This window comes from Haliotis rufescens, unplaced genomic scaffold (assembly GCF_023055435.1).
Source record: "Haliotis rufescens isolate VD_foot unplaced genomic scaffold, xgHalRufe1.0.p SCAF_2, whole genome shotgun sequence".
In the NCBI taxonomy this organism is placed as follows: domain Eukaryota; kingdom Metazoa; phylum Mollusca; class Gastropoda; order Lepetellida; family Haliotidae; genus Haliotis; species Haliotis rufescens.
In genome coordinates, this window is record NW_025963890.1 from 47,373,523 (window position 1) to 47,393,705 (window position 20,183).

General features: G+C 40.8%; 1 protein-coding gene across 1 annotated transcript; it reads left to right on the forward strand.

The window, feature by feature from the left end:
- The first annotated feature begins 132 nt into the window (after window positions 1–132).
- Window positions 133–18,301, forward strand: LOC124142213 (zinc finger Ran-binding domain-containing protein 2-like). Its single transcript, XM_046510545.2, has 9 exons — window positions 133–226; window positions 3,519–3,580; window positions 4,800–4,905; window positions 9,038–9,120; window positions 10,278–10,360; window positions 10,897–10,989; window positions 11,791–12,116; window positions 13,913–14,035; window positions 14,285–18,301. Exons 1-8 carry the CDS (start codon window positions 168–170, stop codon window positions 14,031–14,033), a joined length of 933 nt encoding a protein of 310 aa, XP_046366501.2. The 5' UTR covers window positions 133–167; the 3' UTR covers window positions 14,034–14,035; window positions 14,285–18,301.
- Window positions 18,302–20,183: the final 1,882 nt, after the last annotated feature.

A 20,183-nucleotide genomic window follows, 5' to 3' on the forward strand; every position in this document is an offset into this window, starting at 1 on the left:
AATCCTCATTAGGACTTTTTAAGCCTTAAATGCTATACACGGTGTGAATATTCATCGAAATCTCTGAAAAAGCATTATCATCCCACACGCCAATTTCGTTTTTATATTGTTCTCATATTCTCGAAACGACGCCATCTCGCGGCCAACAATCGTAATTATTGTGAACGATGTCTGGTGGTGGGCGCTTTAAACCCAACGAGGGGGACTGGATTTGCCCCGATCCTAAGTAAAACAGTTATTTCAGTTTTAACGCTTTGTGGGGCATGAAGGAAATCAATCTCTTATCCTTTTAACTATAGTAAAATGATGCCTGTAGCGTTTATGACTTCGATTTGAACAGAACGTGTATTTTGGATTAGGCCTAGTCTAGACAATGCGCCTTTCCCGCATGGTTATAAAGCGAATACTGCTTGAAAAATGGTCGTAGTCTAGTATGTCCATAGCTTATCTTCTCTGTGTTTTTGATTGCTTGCTTAAGCACCTGCGAGCATTGTTGGAAGTCGTAACCAAATATGAAAAGTTGGGCTTGTCGGACTAACATCGGTAGACCACTGGTCAAGTCCAAAAAGTCAGCTTGTCATTTCGGACTCGTGGTAAACTTTATGTAAATAGAAGGACCAAACATGTTTTTGGAGAAAACAACTACTCTCTAAGGATTTTCACAAGTCTCTGACTAGTGGATGTGTGTATCCCTGAGTCGTGTCACTCTGTTGTAACTCTTCTGTAGAAAATCAATCATGAGGTCTAACTGCAAAACAGTAAACCAAAAGCGAAGGGCAACAATAGTAAGTAGCCCCTTGTTGGTTAAGAATATTGATGGAAATGATAGCAAAAATTAATTCAAAAGACAGCAGTTTTCTCAACATTTGTCAAACCAGGTGATGACACAGGAATGACTGCAGAATTGGGTATTAAACGGCCAGTATCTCGATCGTTCTGTAGCTTTGATTGCAAACATTGACAACCCCTGAGTTTAATCGGCCCTGCTCGCCTTATTCCTTGAGAGAAGTTTCTGTTTCGGTGACCACACTGTTGGTGTTGGCTCACATAACCAGACTTTTCTCTTATCTGTAAACAGACTTATTCTGAAATCAGACAGACAGGCTTAATCCATCCTTTCGGGGCACTTTCATATTTCTTTGCATAATTGTGTAGCTATGCTAATGCAACGGTGACAGTGAGGTGCATGACAATACAGCTTAATATATCAATGAGCTTGTATCGCTGGCTCTCCATGGGCTTCGATGACAACGCATGGAGCCAAACAACCAATGTAGACAAAGGATAAATATGCAAATATAAAGAGGTATTCACATGAAAGTTAAATAGATGAAAAACTTGCCAAATGGTGAATGGACAATATGACAGAGGTTCTAATCTGGTCGCACGGGACTCTTGGTAAGAGAGTGTTCTGCAAAGTGATTGGCTTCATACAACCCAGGCATTTAAATTGAATTAATAAACACTGAGTTCTAATCCAATCAAGCTGGCAATTATTATTTTGTAACTCATCTGTAAGAAAGCTACACAAGGTTCCTCTTCACTTTGGGGGGGCTCGGGTGGCCCAGTCATCTAAGGCGCCGCGATTCTCTGTGCAGAGTTGTGTCCCTTGGGCACGCCAGAAACCTAGGATTGTGGGTTTGAATCCCGGTTCGCCAAAATTATGTTTCTAGGTTTGTCAGCACCATACCCGTGCTCGTGGTTTCACCGAAGTGGTAAAAGTCTGAGACCTGCATCACTTCGGGCTTTCCTCCCACATTAAGCAGACACACCGTGATATGACTGGAATACTGTTAAGAGCAGCGTTAAACCCAACTCACCCACACACTCACTCTTCACTTTGGCATGTTTTTATTAGACAAAGCCAGTTCTTCTGGGCAGTGCTTGGGTTGTCACCTTTTCTGTGCGGAGCTGTATTGTTTTGAGAATTGAGTCATGCATGAACTGAAGGTATGATGTCAAACTTGGAAATTATTTCATGCATGATTTAATAACACTCAGAACCATCAAAGCTTTGTCCCTATAAATTATCAGAAAATGTTGATAATCAATCCTAATCCTTATTATATAAGACTGTCAATTTCAGATATGTTCAATGTTTGTTTGGCAGTATCAACAGATTTTGAGATTCATTTAGGCATTTTCCCTTTCATTCATGGATGAAATCTTTTTGAGAAAACAATTACTTCAAATGAAAACTAAATTGTAGACTTATAAGATTTAAGGGAAAAGGCATCACTGACATGAGTATTTAGAGTGGTCAGAAATCATAGGGGTATCAACTCATTGCTGATTTACACCGCTGATGATACAATACATTTACCTATGTTTTAGTTCTGTATGGAGTAAAAACGGTAATATTTACAAAGTTTTGCAATAATCTTGCCTGACAACAACTTGGGGTTCTGTTGCTTACGGTCATAGAAAGAAATTAACCATTCTGATCTCTGTATTATAAAAATTGACCGCCTCCGTGGTCTAGTGGTAGAGCATCCGCCCGGAGAGCGGAAGGTCTGGGGTTCGCTGTTGTTACCCTGTCTGGCGCTCGGCATTAAGGGGCTAAAACAAGAACTGGTCGGCTTGGAGTCAGTATACTGTGTCTTGAGTGGTGTATTCATGTTAAACTGCGGCATGGTATCTCAGTGGGCTAGCACTATGAATCGGCATCAGTCCGGACTAGTACAAGCAGCCACACACACACACACGTGCATGCACGTCGCTATATAAGTGCAATAATCTTGGACGCGACGTTTAACCCAATTTCACCTCACCTGTATTAAAATTTGTATCGTGACTATGTATCAAATGACCGCCTCCGTGGTCTTGTGGTAGAGCGTCCGCCCGGAGAGCGGAAGGTCCAGGGTTCGATCCCGGGCCGCGTCATACAAAAAGACGTTAAAAGATTGTACTTGTTGTTACCCTGTCTGGCGCTCGGCATTAAGGGGCTAAAACAAGGACTGGTCGGCTCGGAGTCAGTATACTGTGTCTGAGTGGGGTATTCATGTTAAACTGCGGCATGGTATCTCAGTGAGCTAGCACTATAAATCGGCATCAGTCCGGACTAGTACAAGCAGCCACACACACACATACACGTGCATGCACGTCGCTATATAAGTGCAATAATCTTGGACGCGACGTTAAACCCAATTTCACCTCACCTCACCTATGTATCAATACATTAGGTAGTGGCATATTCCAGTCGGCGAAGGCAACGCAATTTGCTGTGCAGAGTTATGTCCCTTTGGGACCTATGGGTTTAGGTCCTGGTTCACACCGATTATATTTCTAGGTTTGTCGGCACCATACCTGTGCTTGTGGATTTCACCAAAGTGGAAAATGTCTGAGACCTGCTTTCCTCCCATATTAAGCTGACACGCCATGATATAACTGGATTACTGTTGAAAGCGGCGTTAAACGAAACTCTGCTGACATATTATGTTCAATTTTATGTGTTCACAATAGTAGAGAAGAGATAATTTGATTAATACATAATTAAATTCATGTTTTGTTTGTTGTAGATGTGGAAACGTCAATTTTGCAAGAAGATCGTCCTGCAATAAGTGTGGGAAAAGTAAAAATGGTATGTGCAGTGTTGTAGCCTCTGTCCAGATTGGTGGGGGGGGGGGGGGGGGGGGGGGGGCACGGGTGGCCCAGTCGTCTAAGGCACCGCAATTTGCTGTGCAGAGTTACGTCCCTTGGGCACGCCAGAAACCTATGATTGTGGGTTCGAATCCCGGTTCACCCCGATTATGTTTCTAGGTTTGTCAGCGCCATACCAGTGCTCGTGGGTCTCACCCAAGTGGTAAACGTCTGTGACCTGCATCACTTTGGGCTTTCCTCCCACATTAAGCAGACACGCCGTGATATGACTAGAATAATGTTAAAAGCGGCGTTAAACCCAACTCACTCACTGTCCAGATTGGTCCCCAGCAAACTCTGCTGATCATAGAAGGCGTTGGGTGGTCAGGCTTGGTGATTTGGTTGATTGTGTGTCCTTGTACCACGGCAGAGTGGGTCATCACAAACAGTACAAACACCTGATTGTCTAGTCCAGACTCGATTATTAACAAGAAACACACGCACTAATCAAATCTCATTAAAGTCAGATCTTCATTGTCTCTATGGCGACACAAAGATCTGAGGACATTCACTACGTGTCACGTCAGAATGACCTTACAGGATCTTTCATCGGCCAATGAAATGACTACCTGGAAGTTGAAGTTAGCCAATGAGAAGCAGCTTTCTTGAGTGTTATGGCACCAGAATATGACTATGCTTTACAAATATTTTGACAGAGTTCTTGATTCATAATTCGAAAACTGAACAAAATAAAATTCTGGAATGTCTAATAAAAAGCTGAGATGGCAGTACTTCTCACGGGCTGCAGAAAGTCAGTTCCGTTTCAAATATTTTGACCGGCATTCAGAATCAGTTCTGCTGCTCATGACTGCAGTTCACTTTCTCAATCTCGTAAACAGCGCTAATTGGTCGGATGAAAGGATGTTCTGACGTGACCTATAATGGAATCTACTCAAATCTTTGTGTAACAGTTACAAGCACTAAAATCTGATTTTTAAATGAGATCGACACTACTTTCTCTGACCATTTACAAGGGGAGACAAATTCAGTTAAATGTCAGCTCACTTCCGACTAGTTTGAAATTAGAAAGATATTTGAGATTAGACTTTGTGACGGTTATCTGAGAATGCATCCCACTGAAAATCCTCAAGGAGAACTGAAGTTTGTTATAGATGTATAAATGTAAAACGATTCAAATCGCCTATTGAAATTTGTTCCAGAAAAGAAAGATGGTGCTACTTTTAAGAAGGGAGGACAAGAGATTGGAAAGGCCATGGCAGAGAAAAGTCATGGCCTCTTCAGTGCTGATGACTGGCAGTGTAAAAGGTAAAGTGTAGAATGTTGAAAAATGTTGCAAATTTTTATACCTGTGGATCAAATGAGTTTACTGTTACAGACTACTGTTTACAATTGTTTGATATATTAATTCAAAACAACAATGATGACCCTACATAGCTACCTGGGAACAAGTCCTTTCAAAGGATGTCATATACTGTGAATTATGCAGTTAGTGCGTCCCCAAATTAATTCATCCACCCTCCCCGGCCTAATATGCGTCGTGAAATTAATGCGCTATGAGCAAGCGATAACCGATCACCAAACGATAACACCGAACCAGAATTTAGGATTCCATGACACACAATGGGGTAAGTGTAGAATGTTGAAACACGTAATAGCAGTACGGTTGAATAATATCCTTTGTTATCTCCACAGACGTCAACTGTTCTAACCTAGCATTTTCTAACTTCCATAAAATAAGCAGGAAATTCCAAATAACGCATATTCAAATGAGATACGGCAGGTCACCAATGAAAATTGTACATGCTCCAAAAGCAATAAAGCTGTTGTTCTGAAGTCCCACTTTTACTGACCACCGCCGCTGTCCTGTGACCTTGATGACACCTTAGGTCATCTTCTTCGGTCACTGCTTGTTGCACTACAGCAAGAACATGTCCCAGCGGAGCTCTCCTTTTGGATTAATTTAGACCTTCAGTTTTCGTCAACAATTCTAAAACTGATCTGCAATGGATGATGTATTCTTTTCATATTACTTTCACCATGTTGTGTAGTTTTATGTGAATTAATTAGGCGTGAAAAGACTCTTGTCTTTTTTCCCACCACATATTTGTTGTTCGCCGCCATTTTGAATTGTTACAATTGTTTGCCTGCCAAGGTAGTCAAATTGTTTACAATTCTCAGCTTTGTATGTATAACATATTCTTGTGCTCTTAAATACTACTAGCTTTGGCGTGACAGTGAGTTGCATATATATAAATTATTTTATACACTTACAACTCGTTAAAAATATGTTTGCCGAAAGATTATTATCAATTCTTCCAGTATTTCAGTACCGCTTCATAATAAATTCTTTATTTGGGTTAGTTATGCTTGCTCATTGTACTAATTGTCTTGGAAAAAATAATCCAAAGTTTATCATCCACATTGGTGTTGGCTTGTACGCAGATGTAAATAGTTGCGTTTATAAAAATATTGTATACACTTTCAACTCATATTTTTGCCAATAGATTATTGTTCAATTCTATGGCATTCTTCCAATACTGTTTCATCAACAATTCTATAATTGTGTACCTTATCCTTGCGCGCTGTATTTATAGGTCGTGGGAACAAATCGCCTGGAGAACTTTATCCACGTTGTTCGGCATGCACACAGATGTGCTCGCCAAATTCTAACTGTAATTTTGTGTTAATCTCTCTCCAACGAGTTTTACAATATATAGGCAGGTAACTCACATATATATCTTGCAGCAATCCCGTCCTGAGACGATAAGAATGTCACAATCGCTGAATAGCGAAGACATGGTTCGATCATTACCATAAAGAAGTTATCATCGGCGGGTAATATGACGCCTGTAACTGTGTCTGCAGAAGTGCTTGCTCTGCTGAAATCAACAATACCGGAGGATTTTGTGAGTATTGTAACTGCTCCTAATTTTCAACCGCCTGAGACATCCAGATCTGCTAAATCTGCAACCCTGGCGCCAGCGTCTCAAGGCGCTTTGATGGGGGTAGCGCAGACGCAAGCCATGATCCAGTCAATACCAATGAGCATTGTGTCTCAGTTATCTGTGCCGAGCGCAGCGCCTGACTACTACCCAAGTGCCTCTACAATGACATCAGCATTCAATGTTATGCAGGCGACGCACGATCAGCTTAGCGCTGTTCCAACATATCCAGCACAGCAGATGCATGCTCAGGCGTCAACATGGCGTTCCAGAATGCTAATTGGACAATGGACCAAGCGCCTTTACAATGATCCAGTCATCACTGATGAGCATTGTCTCATAGACCTGCACGGAGCGCCTATACCAAATGCCTAATGTGCTTTCTGGTACATCATACCAAATGCCTAATGTGCTTTCTGGTACATCATACATTGCTGGGCAGCACTAGTATGCCAGCGCGTACGGGGACATCTGCACATGACTCATTATCCAGGAGGGTCATCAAAGCCTTCTGATAGAGGAGGCACGACGCGCCAGAGCAGATCGCTGGCTTAGCACAGGTACCAGATTTGGTAGCAGACCATCGCGTGTCAGTGGCGCCCCCCTGGTAATGGGGTAAATAAGAGGGACTTCTCCAAGTTTACATTTGCTCTGTCATTTAAGCCAACAACATTGTCATTGCATGCAGTGGATCAGGATCTATCAGAGGATAACCCTATCCGATTAGATCATTTCCAAACTATGGTGATTTTCCTACAGCGTCAAATTGACCACATGAAAATTCATCTTGAGGCTGCTCTCGCGGAGATTACCGTCACACGCAGACTTCAGCGCTTTCTAACTTGGACTGTGATTTCAAGCGCAGACTGCTTTGCCCTTTGTCATCTACCTCCCTGTTCAATGAACAGATTGCAGACACTCATGCCAAGTTCCCCAAAACACTTGGAATGACACTGCGCACGTCTCTTTTAGTCTATCCCAGGGGACTGGCAGGTCAGGCAATTATAAGCTTAGACGGGCATCTCTCAAGGAAGACCACTGTTCCCAGTGAGTGTGGCAGAGGCAGGTCTCAAGGATGATTACGTACTCATCATACTACATAACATTTTTCCAGCACAGACATACTGTTGTTGAAAATGCTGTTGAGATGGCTGACAACCAAGACTTAACATATTTGATGTGAAGAAGATGACTTTAGGTCTCATCAAGGTCACAGGACAGCGGCGGTAGTCAGTAAAAGTGGGACTTCAGAACAACAACTTTATGTCTTGACCGAGGACCTTCACAGCTGCGCTGTCCTTCTTGTTGTCGTAAGGTAAGCAGTGAATGCATTAAGGAGTAATGCAGGATAAGTATACAAATGTAAAAAACATTTAGATTTTACTAAAATCTAGTGTTCAAGTACCTTGTTTATTGTGAACTTTGTTAACTTGGTTAGAACGCCGAAGACCCACGTTCGATTCCCGACATGGGTACAATGTGTGAAGTCCATTTCTGGTGTCCCCTCGCCATGATATTGCTGGAATATTGCTCAAAGCAGAGTAAAACCATACTAACTCAATTATCATGGTTATATGTGTGATTGTTTCGTGCTTGTGCAGTGAACCTGACATGACACTATACTCCAATATGTCCAGATGCATCTCTATAGTAATGTCAGGAGGTGATAAAATTGCATTTTCCGCATTAATTTCATGATTTACAGTATATGAGCACATTCTATCTGATATGATATGCTCAAAACCGATCATGCGAACATGTTATTTAAGTTATCCGTGTTATTACACCGCATATTTCGTATGAGGGCTAAGAAGCCAATCTGAATAAATTATGAAATTCATCTTGTGAACCTGCTCTACATTTTCTGAAACTAAAATGTCAAGGTTGCGCTGTAACTTGTACAATTATACATGTACTTTTGGCCATGTATACAAATAAACTGTATGTCTATCATAGGCTAAAAAAAATAATAGTCTTGGTTCTCAGGCATGCCCACATCATCATAAAGTTCATTGCATGTTTGGTTTTTGTTTCCATTTTCAATTTTTTTTGTGCATTGTGTATAAGTATTAGGATTTTAATATTTTTTGAAAATGGAAATAAAAACAAAATGTGCGGCAGACTTTATGATGATGCGGATGGTGCGAATGGTTTCCTGATGACCAGAATGTGGTTCGGTAACTAATTTATCACTTCAGTATTCAAATTCAAGGTGCAGTGATATTATGATTATAAGGCTGTTGTAAGTATCTTCTAATTCAAGAGGGGCGGTCGGGTAGCCTAGTGGTAAAAGCATTCGCTCGTCACGCCGAAGATCCGGGTTCGATTTCCGACATGGGTGCAATGTGTGAAGCCCATTTCTGGTGTCCCCCGCTGTGATTGCTGGAAAATTGCTAAAAGCGGCGTAAAACGATAGTCACTCACTCTAATTCAAGAAAAATGCAATTAGCAGTTGTGACAGCTGACGTTGTTGTAATCTGATTGTTTGCTTTCAGTTGTGGTAATGTAAACTGGGCGAGACGAATGAGCTGCAACATGTGTAACTCCCCCAAGTATGGCAAGGTTGAACAGAGGACTGGTAGGTTAACACAGGGAACATCCAGTACAGCTGCTGTATCTTGTGTCCCCCGCTGTGATATTACTGGAATATACCAAAAAGCAGCATAAAGCCATACTCACTGTGTGACCAAGGGGGCTGTGTCACGCCGAAGAACCGGGTTCGATTCCCCACATGGGTACAGTGTCTGAAGCCCATTTCTGGTGTCCCCGGCTGTGATATATAAAACAATACTCACTGTGAGACCAAAGGTTTAAAATGGTTCAGTCATTACTACATAGTGTCTTTGAAGAAGGGGGCAGTCGGGTAGCCTAGTGGTTAAAGCGTTCGCTCGTCACGCCGAAGACCCGGGTTTGATTCCCGACATGGGTACTATGTGTGAAGCCCATTTCTGGTGGCCCCCGCCGTGATATTGCTGGAATATTGCTAAAAGCGGCGTAAAACCATACTCACTCACTCACTCTTTGATGAACGCCTAAGATTGGCTTTGGAGAACTGGAAGTTAACGCATATTTATATCTGCAGTGCAGTGAATAGTTAGTAGTAGAACAGGACACACACTTTACATTGCAGGAATTTAAATGGAATTGCCCCCTTGTAGATCCAGATTAGAATTGATTAGTCTTCAGCAACCCATGCTGGTCGAAAAGGCAACTAACAGGATTGTGAAGTCAAACCAATGCTTGCCATAAAAGTTGCTTATGCTTGCCAGAGGAGGCGACTAATGGGATCAGGTTGATGCATGTCATCGTATCCCAGTTGTGTTGATTGATGCTTGTGATGTCAATTACTGGATTGTCTGGTCCAGACTTGATTATTTACAGACCGCAGAAAAATAGCTGGATATTGCTGAGTGTGGCTTAAACAACAAACAAAGAAAAATAAAGAAAGACTTGGGGTCCCAATTTCATAAATTAGTGCTCATGATGTCAAGTACTGGATTGTCTGGTCCAGACTCGATTATTTACTGACCGCCGAAATAGTGCTTGATGTTACTGAGTGTGGCTTAAACAACAAACAAAGAAAAGTAAAGAATGACTTGGTGTCTCAATTGCATAAATTAGTGCTCATGATGTCAAGTACTGGATTGTCTGGTCCAGACTTAATTATCTACACACTGCTGTCCTATATCTATATAAGAAGCAAACCACAATCAGTGAACTGTTCCTGCTTCACAGGGTTTGGTGGTGGCTACATGGAGAGGGATGAAGTGGTGGAGTATGTACAGAGAGAAGAAGACTCCGAGGAGGAATATGATGAGGTGAGCCCACCCAGAGGGATAGCAGTGTTATCAAGGACAAACAACTAGGGCAGGGAGGGGTAACTCAGGTACCCGGTCAGGTGGGTACTGAGTCGGATCCGGGTACCCACAGGACTACCCAGACCTGTGGTTACTCATGTGATATATTGTTTAATGACAAAAAGTATATAGAACTCTATGGTTACACTACAAGTAACTAATGTTCACATTTCTTTCTGACTATGCACCCATTCCTTCTGACTTTTCATATGGTTGAATAAAGATATAACTTAGTCAACTTCAGTGTATGCATGACCAGATTGCTTAATACATGTATCTTCATATGATTTGTCAGGGCTATGGTAAAACAAAATGCCTAATTGGAAATTTTGTACCTATCTCCTGAGACCTAGGGCGGTGGGTACCCGGGTAATAAATTCGCACTCATCCCAGCCCTACAAACAACATAAGCTAAAGCTTAAGGAGAAACCTAAGACTTGTCAAGGACAATTCACACATCTCCTTGTTGAGGATATTAATACTGGTGTTTTCTTTAGTTTGGAAGGAAGAAGAAATTTGCTGTGCGCAAGATCTCGACAGACAATCCGGTGAAGCAGGGCGAGAGAGGAGGGGGAGATGCAGAGAACAAGGTATTGCATAATTCCTGGAGTGAGTGAGTGAGGGAATTGGGTTAAATGCCGCTTTTAACAGTATTCCAGTTATATCACGGCATGTCAGTTTAATGTGGGAGGAAAGCCCCAAGTGATGCAGGTCTCAGACGTTTACCACTTCGGTGGAGCCCACAAGCATGGGTATGGTGCTGACAAACTTAGGAACATAATCAGGGCAAACCAGGATTCGAACCAACAATCATAGGTTTCTGGCGTGCCTAAGGGATGCAACTCTTAAAAGCAAATCGCGGTGCCTTAGATGACTGGGCCACCCGTGCCCCCATTCCTTGAGTGACAATGTCAACTGGTGCTTGTATACTGTGTTCACTGTGTACTCAGTGAACTTAGGATATCTTTCAGGGCGTGCAGGGTTGTGGGGTAGCCCAGGGGTTAAGGGGTTCATTTGTCAAGCTGAAGACCCAGGTTTGATTACCCACAAGGATCCACTGTAAGATAATTAGTCTTTTGATCTCACCATGATATTGCTAGAATATTCTTTATTGGATGTAACACTTGACTCAAGATTTTAGCTACTCTTGCAAAACCTTCTCTGGTTACACAGGCAGCTTTGATTGTATACTCACCAGTGATCTGGAAATGCAGTGGGATTTGCTGTGTTCTGTTGATTGGAATGGTAAAAATGAGTGCTTTGACTGGCATACATAGTGTTGAGTTGTGCGCTTTATGAATGGCCTATTGACAATCATTTTACTGTTTGATATTTATGGAATTTTTGTAGATGGTGGTAATTCATTAGGGCTTGTACTGTCTGTTTTCTAGGATGATGACGAAGATGATGAGGAGGATGATGAAGATGAAGATGAGGATGATGTTGACCTTTCGAAGTACGACTTGGATGCCAGTGATGATGAGAGTGAGGAACAGAAAGAGCAGAAAAATGGTACACAAGATAAGTCCCAGGATGAAAAGACAAATGCTAGGTCAAGGTCTTCATCAAGGTCAAGGTCATCTTCAAGTTATTCTTCAGGGTCTAGATCATCATCTCGATCAAGTTCATCGTCAGGGTCAAGGTCAAGGTCAAGGTCTGGTTCTAGGTCAAGATCAGAAGATGGCAAAAAGTTGAAGAGAAGCTATTCTAGGTCCAGGTAACCATGGTAACTGGTAACCAGGGTAAACGGTCAAAGGTCAATATCAAAATCATCTCGTTTACATTCTTGTGTGTTCACATGTTTGTTAACATGACAGAATTTATGCATGTTCCTTAGCCATAGCAATGAACACTTTTTTTACTTTTGGTTTTCATAAGTGAGATTCATGTCAAAGTAAATGTATTAATTTTGCCATTTGGTTTGGGTGGTAAACTTTCTTTTCACGGTTCACAGGGTAGAACAGTTTTGTTGTCTATCACATAGCACTGTTTCATGCATGTCAGTAATAATCATATCTATCCAGTCTAAGTATGTCTGCATATCAATGTTATAATTCAAGTTACAGAAGTTACAGATTAGCATTAGCTGTGTTCAATGCAAAAATAAATTGACCTTGGAATACGCAAGGTGTACTTTGATGAGAATAAGAGCATCATTCCACAATTTGGTCTTCGCACACCTGGTACAACTCCCATACTTACACTAGAGATACGAGAAGATCACTCTGCCGGGTCGAGGACAATTGCTACCTTGGACATTTACCACCTGTGACAACTTCCACCCAATGTATTTACTACAACTAGGACTATTCCCACCCCCAATTTATTTTGTGTGACTATTATTCACAGTAGGATGAACACATTCTTGAAAGTAGGATGTAATCAATTTTCAATTATTTTTTTAAAACCTTCATGTTGTGAGAGGAGAGGATGATTATTGGAAGCAGTGTTGCTCGTTACTTAAAAAATAACATTGGCTAGGAACCAACTACTGTTGAGGGCTATCCATTGAAAGGGATGGATAATCAGGCCTAATTGGCTCATTTAGATACTGCTTCCTGTTTTATAATTACATTTGTGTAGACATCAAAACTTTAAGGTAAAAAAACCATACAAATTATATATAAAAAAACCCACTCATGTTACCGATACTAGTCTAATTTATCGTACTATTCAATTGTCTTAATGGCAGTTGTCCCACAAAGCGCTTTTTCTAACAAGGCCAGGGAAACATGCCTTTGAACCTGTTATATGCTTGCACAATCCATTATGTCCGTTATAAAATTTTCAAAGGGAATATGTTTTGAATTAGTCAAATCTCGTTAATCCGATACTAATGATGGGAACCGATTAAATCAGTGCTATTTAGACCCGTTAATCCGACAGTCTCGCACTCCGACTCCGACACACCTAAATTGTAACGAATTGCCGAAATCACTTGTTAATCAGTCTTGTTAATCTGACACAGTGATCAGCGTACTCCGTGATCATCTGCCCGCGAGTACACAGCCCGTGTTTTGATGCGAGCTGGAAGCTGCATATTACAACTGCTGCAGAGATAAACTTCCTTAACAATAAACAATTAATGCTTTAAAAAAAGAAAACAGGATTAATCACATGCTAAGATTACCTCAATGTCATTAAAATCAGATACAAGTACTCACTATCGCCGAGGACATCCCATTACAGGTCACATCAGAACAACCTTTTGTGAACTATGAACAATATGAATACTTCATTTTTATTGTATTGTTACGTGTTTGTATCGTTATCTATCGTGTAGTTGTCCAATTTTCGATCACAAACGTTGATACTATTTAATTTTGTTTATCCTTAATACTCGTTATAATCCGACATAATCATATGCAACCAACCTTGCCGGATTAACGGGACTTGACTGTACTTGGTATGACACTTAGATCCTTCTGCAATGTTCCTTCTGATTTAAAAGCTATTTGATCTTGGATAGCATGTTAAGTATTCCAGTGTAGATTTATGTCTTTCTTTTCACAGATCCAACTCACCATCCAAGACTAAATACACGAAAAGGAACAGAAGGTCAAAATCCTCTTCAAGGTCACGCTCCAGGTCACCCAGGTCAAGGTCTCGAGACAGGAAGAAGTCAAGTCGGTAGAGGTTTGGAATAGGAGAAAGTCTCAGAGATTATGAACTCAAAGAGATTTTCTAGTATTAGTATTAAATGATAGAATATTTGAAGTCCTAAAATTTTCATTAAATTCACATTTCTCTTCCTCAAAATAAAGTAACTTCTTCAAACAACCCACACAGACATAAATCATTTATTATTTTTATGTTATTACCGTTACTTATCGCCGTACTCAAAGTATTGCTTACAAGTCAAATGTTGACCTATCTGTTTTTCAGATGCTGACAAAGCTGTCGCCTACAGATGAATTAATCCATCCCTCAAAATCTTTCACATCCCAATATATGGTCAATTGTTGGCTGCAGGGGCCTCTCCTTGTTATGTTTTTGAAATTATTAAAGAAGCTTGTTGAGGTAGTAGTCATTGTCTTGGAAAGGACAAAACTCTGGAAAAAGTATTAAGTTTACGGAGACATTTTAGGTGACTCCACAGTCAAACTTTACTGTTTCTTTGAATACAATAACAGAAAATGATCCAGATAGACCAGAAACATACTGAAAAGTTTAGATACATAGGAAGTATATAAAATCTGTCTAGGAGTGCCAAAGTCACATCAAGTGATTTCCTGTTTTGATCAGGAATATTGGGTTTGATATGTCCTTTAGTGTTGGTTTTGTTGGGTCATATTTTTTCAAGCATGCGGTGCTCAGATGAATTTAGACATTGAAGATAATCGTTTTCCTGAATACCTTATTTATCTAATCACGGAGCATTATCATGAATTGAATTAATGAAATAAATTGTTTTTCTATTCTCAGTTCTAGTGACTGAAACATTTTCGTGATTATTGGCGGAGTTACCTAAAAAAGCAACCAAATTTGAAGTTTACTATTGGGAAATGATTGTTCTGATTGTAATTCTGCAGTTAACCTTTTTGCAGCTCTTACTTATCTAGGCAGTGTATACACCATTGTTAAATTGTGCCTAGTTTCTAACTCCAAATTTCACTCGTTGAAAGTTAGTGTTTGGATAAGTCCATGATGGAGTGCCATAGTACTTATATTAAAGGGGCGGTAAGGTAGCCTAGTGGTTAAAGCATTCGGTCACGCCTGGGTTCGACTCCCGACGGGGGTACAATGTGAGAAGCCCATTTCTGGTGTCTCCACCGCCGTGATATTGCTGGAATATTGCTAAAAGTGGCGTAAAACAATACTCACGCACTTATATTAAATTGTAGTAACCAGCTAATGGCAACCTGACTGTCACTGACGGGTTGGTGGGGTCGTGTATGATGTCCCAGCCACTGACTACTAACTGCCGCAAGTATCACCTGGGGACAAACTCAGTCTTTGCAATTACTGTCTGGGGCCTGTTTCACAAAGCTGTCATAGTGCTGAGTTTGTATTAACGTATAGGAGTTATGTTAGTCAAAGTTCTAAGACCACTTAGTGAAATGAGCCCAGATCCTGTTCCACAATGTGATCTTAGCACTATGATGATTGCAAACCTATGTTAAACTGAGGGAGTTACGATCACCTTAGCACTAAGATGGCATTGTGGAATTGATCATTGGGCCTCACCCCTCACAGCTAACTTAGAGTGCTGTAAGTCCCACTTTGTAGCAGACTCGTGGTAATTTTAGTGCTATTATCCCTTCATATAGCTCTCATTCTGTAACATTGTAACATGGATTTATGACAGCCGTAGCCAAAATATGACTTGGTGGAAAGTGCCCATGCTATCTTAGCACTACAGCTGAACTGGGTTCTGCTGAAATTTGTGTTAGGCTTAAAAATTATAAAAGAATTGGTTCTCAGGCAATGGCTTTTGAAAATATAGTGCGGGTGCGGAACAGTTGTGTGTTCCATCAACCAGGGAACAAGAACATAAACAAGCGAACTCCAATTGCCGCCATGACCATAACACGAGATGTGCAGTAAAGGGAGGTAACTGTGCTATATTGGATCACATTAGGATTTTTAATTTTTTTTAAATATGGAAATAAAAACGAAACATGCAGCAGACTTTATGATGATGCAGGCGGTGCCTAAGAACCAAGACAATTATTTTTTTAGCTTTGATAGTCTTAGTGCAGGTTGAAGAATGGGCATGTGTCATTTGTGTATTACCCTGCTCTCCTCCAGAACTGATTAAGTTGTTGACATGTAGTCCCTCTCATCAGCAGATGTTGTTACTGTTTGTTTGTGGGAAGGGGTTGTTTGGGAAGTACAGGGAATGGGTGAATGGTTTTATTGTTTTGGGTTCTGTGTTCATGGTCAGCTTCATTCAGTCTTCTCATACATGGCTGGTTTACAGTTCCCATCAGCAGTGGTGAGAGCGTGAACTCACATCAGTTGTTGCTGCCTCAATATATGGTTTTACTGTGGCCTTAATAGTTCTCAAGTTTCAGATCTCGAAGTTTTAGTTGACAATAATGCAGAGGACTCTAGTACGTTGTTGAGTGACGCTGTGGGTGTAGACACTATTCACAAAAGGGCATACCGGAAGAATGTAAAAACATTCACATCGGATACAATGGAATTGTCAGTGCAGTGAATAAGGTCATCTTTAGTGTGTTCACTACTGTTATTCCTACTGGTCGACTTGTGTATATGTAATTTCAGATTTTGATAAAGTCTTCTTGAGTGCACTCCTAAGATCTTTTAAAAGTTCAATTGGTGCAAAACCCGTCATTCTTTGGTGTCGAGTCTTCAACAACCCATGCTTGACGTAAGAGGCGACAAACAGGATCTGGTGGTCTGACTTGATTGATGCATGTATCCCGATTGTGTAGATCAATGCTCATGATGTCAATCACTGGATTTTCGGTCAAGACTTGATTATTTACAGACTGACGTCCTATAGCTGGAATATTGCTGAGTGGGGCATTACATTACAAAATAGTTTGGTTTGAGTGCACAAGTACTAAGTGCTGCACAGGTATCTTTTGGTCTCAGCTGAGGACACACTGAAACCCTTCTTACATAGACAGGGGGCAGAGTTGCGTCCCTTGGGCACGCAAGAAACCAATGATTGTGGGTTTGAATCCCGGTTCTCCCAGATTATGTTTCAAGGTTTGTCAGCACCATACCCGTGCTCGTGGGTTTCACCAAAGTGGTAAACGTCTGAGACCTGCATCACTTCGGGCTTTCCTCCCACATTAAGCTGACACGCCGTGATATGACTGGAATACTGTTAAAAGCAGCGTTAAACACAACTCACTCACTCACTCTTACATAGACATAGGTTGCTGGATAGGTATGAGTTGCATCATCTTGTAGAGAAAACTATTAGTGATCCCAGTGAATTGTCATTTGATATGAATCAGAATTTTGTCATTTGTTTTCACAAACAACTTGAATATGTGATTTTCGCAAATCCATGTATACAACTCAAAAGAACACCCAATTCTTTCATATTACCATATTATATCTGTCATGACAGATAATCTATAATATGAAAGAATTGGGTGTTCTTCAACTTCTTTTGAGTAGCAAAGACTGCTATCAGTAACCTTCTAGATGGAATCAGGAAAACAAGAGGTTGATAGAGTGAGCATTGATAGGAGAGTTGAGTGCATACATACTGGAAAAAGGTGGAACCAGAGTTTTTGGTTTCAACAATTTTTGAACATGAGGGGAGGGATTTACAATGTGTATATTGTAGTATGTTTGTAGTGCAGTAGCCTAGGTAGCTATTTTTGCATAATTAAAATAGATCAGACAGACATTTAAAAAAGGTTCATATTTTCGTATATCACATGCAACATAATGTTGAGGAGGGGACTGAGATAGGTCAGTCAATTTCTTGCTCTAGCTGAGGTGAAATGTAGGAAATGTTTGTGTGTCAATCAATGTCTGGGTAAGTATGTTATATGGCAATGTCATAAAGAGAAGCTTTTCCTCAAAGTCCTACTTTTTTCAAATTTTGCGAGTTAAATGGATGAATATGAAGCAAATATGAAGAATAAACATTTATGCAAAAATTAGTGTTAATCGTGCATCATTTAGAATCTTGTGAGATTGCCTCTGCTCAAGTTTATTCATTCCACAAGGAGCGGGTGCTTGCAGCTGGATGCTTTGTTGGGTGGTAATTACCACTAACAGTATTCAGGAGCACAATGAAAGGTAGATTAAATACTTCTTAGGGAGCTGTAGCGTAAGTTGTATTGGAGGGAGGGAATATTAATGCCATTGCGGATGATTTGCATGCTCAACTGAATGTACAACTGTTATAGTTAATGAAATGTCATGGCCAATTTTGATTTATTTGAATAAATTGTCTATAATTTTGAATGAGCTTTGTTGTATTTTGCTGCACACCAGCTGACATTTGTACACATCGCAAATGTGTTGGTTGGCCTGTATAAGGGTTTCAACACACAAATATGTAGATAATACAGTCGGCTATCTACTTTAGGTGAGGTGAAATTGGGTCCAAGATTATTGCACTTATATAGCGACCTACGTGTGTGTGTGTGTGGCTGCTTGTCCAGACTGATGCCGATTTATAGTGCTAGCTCACTGAGATACCATGCCGCAGTTTAACATGAATACCCCACTCAGACATAGTATACCGACTCCGAGCCGACCAGTCCTTGTTTAAGCCCCTTAATGCCGAGCGCCAGACAGGGTAACAACAACAAGTACCATCTTTTAATGTCTTTTGGTATGATGCGGCCGGGGATCGGACCTTCCGCGCTCCTGGGTGGACGCTCTACCACTAGACCAGGGAGGCGGTCCCTTACTACTTTAAATGAAAATAATGTTTCCTATAAGAAACCATTTGTATCACTGAAAGGTGAGGTGAAATGGGGGTTTAACGATTGGTCCAAGATTATTGCACTTCAATAGCGATGAATGGGTACTAGTCCGGACAAATGCCGATTTTAATAGTGAGATACCACGCCACAGTTCAACATGTTTAACCAACTCACAGTATACTGACTCCAACCCCGACCCCTTTATGCCGAGCACAAGTACTTTTAATGTCTTTTGGTATGACGTGGCCTGGGATCAAACCCGACCTTCCGCTCTACCACTAAACCATGGTGGCCGTAATGTCACTGAGAAGGACATTGTCAGCTGCAAAAGTGACTACTGTACTACTACCATTTGTTCTCTCAAGATAGGGCAAGCATGGACAATTGGCTTTTAAACTTCACTAATATAAAATCACAGATTCTGTGTTTCGGCTTCATCTATAAAGTGAGTGAGTTGCGTTTAACGCTGCCTTTAACAGTATTCCAGTTATATCATGGCATGTCGGCTTAAAGGGGCACTGATCTAAAGCAATTCCCCGGGACTGGTGGTTACCTTTGTTATTGTTTTTTCCTCGTGAGTACCCGGATGATACGCAACTGAGCGTGACAAGAGATTGGGCTACCTTCTGCAAAGAAAGCTGAATAAACTTGGAGGCAATTGTTTTACTCATTTTTGAACACTGATTGGTTAACCGTGATCTATAAAGATTTCGACAAAGGGCGCATGTTAATTAATTTCTTCGGCCTTAACAAACATACAAAAAGAAGTTCATCGGATGTCGTCATTTGGAAATAGTTAAATGATTGTTATAGTTCAATAATAAAAGAGTGAAAGCGCGGAGCGGGGGACATAGTATTCACGACCGTCCGTCCGTCCCACCTGTTTGTTGCCGGGATATCTCAAGAACTAAACACTGGATTGTCTTCATATTTGGAACTATGGTGTATATACAGACTCCACAGACACCAGTCGGTTTTGGTGACCTTGACCCCATTTTCAAGGTCACAGCAGGCAATTCTGCTTTTGGAGTTGGAAAACGGTGTTGCCGCGATATCTCAAGAACTAAACACTGGATTGTCTTCATATTTGGAACTATGGTGGATATACAGACTCCGCAGACACCAGTCGGTTTTGGTTACCTTGACCCCATTTTCAAGGTCACAGCAAGCAAATCTGCTTTTGGAGTTGGAAAACGGTGTTGCCGCAATATCTCAAGAACTAATTTCTGGATTTCTTCATGTTTGATGATCAGACATGTCTCTATATGAGCAGCCATGAGCAGATTTGATTTGCAGGAATTTTGGTAATTTTTTCTAATGGTACGACAAATAGTTCCATAGAGGTATCTAACACAGAAAATAATATTATTCAAAAGGAATAAAATATTTGGAAAAAAGCCACATCGCATAAGGCG

What these genes read in the sequence shown, in the direction of transcription:
- LOC124142213 (XM_046510545.2), top strand. Translation starts at nt 168, where the DNA reads ATGTCTGGTGGTGGGCGCTTTAAACCCAACGAGGGGGACTGGATTTGC. An exon ending in GTGTGGGAAAAGTAAAAATG is followed by an intron (nt 3,581 to 4,799) that starts GTATGTGCAGTG and finishes AATTTGTTCCAG; the next exon opens with AAAAGAAAGATGGTGCTACT. An exon ending in CCGAGGAGGAATATGATGAG is followed by an intron (nt 10,361 to 10,896) that starts GTGAGCCCACCC and finishes TGTTTTCTTTAG; the next exon opens with TTTGGAAGGAAGAAGAAATT.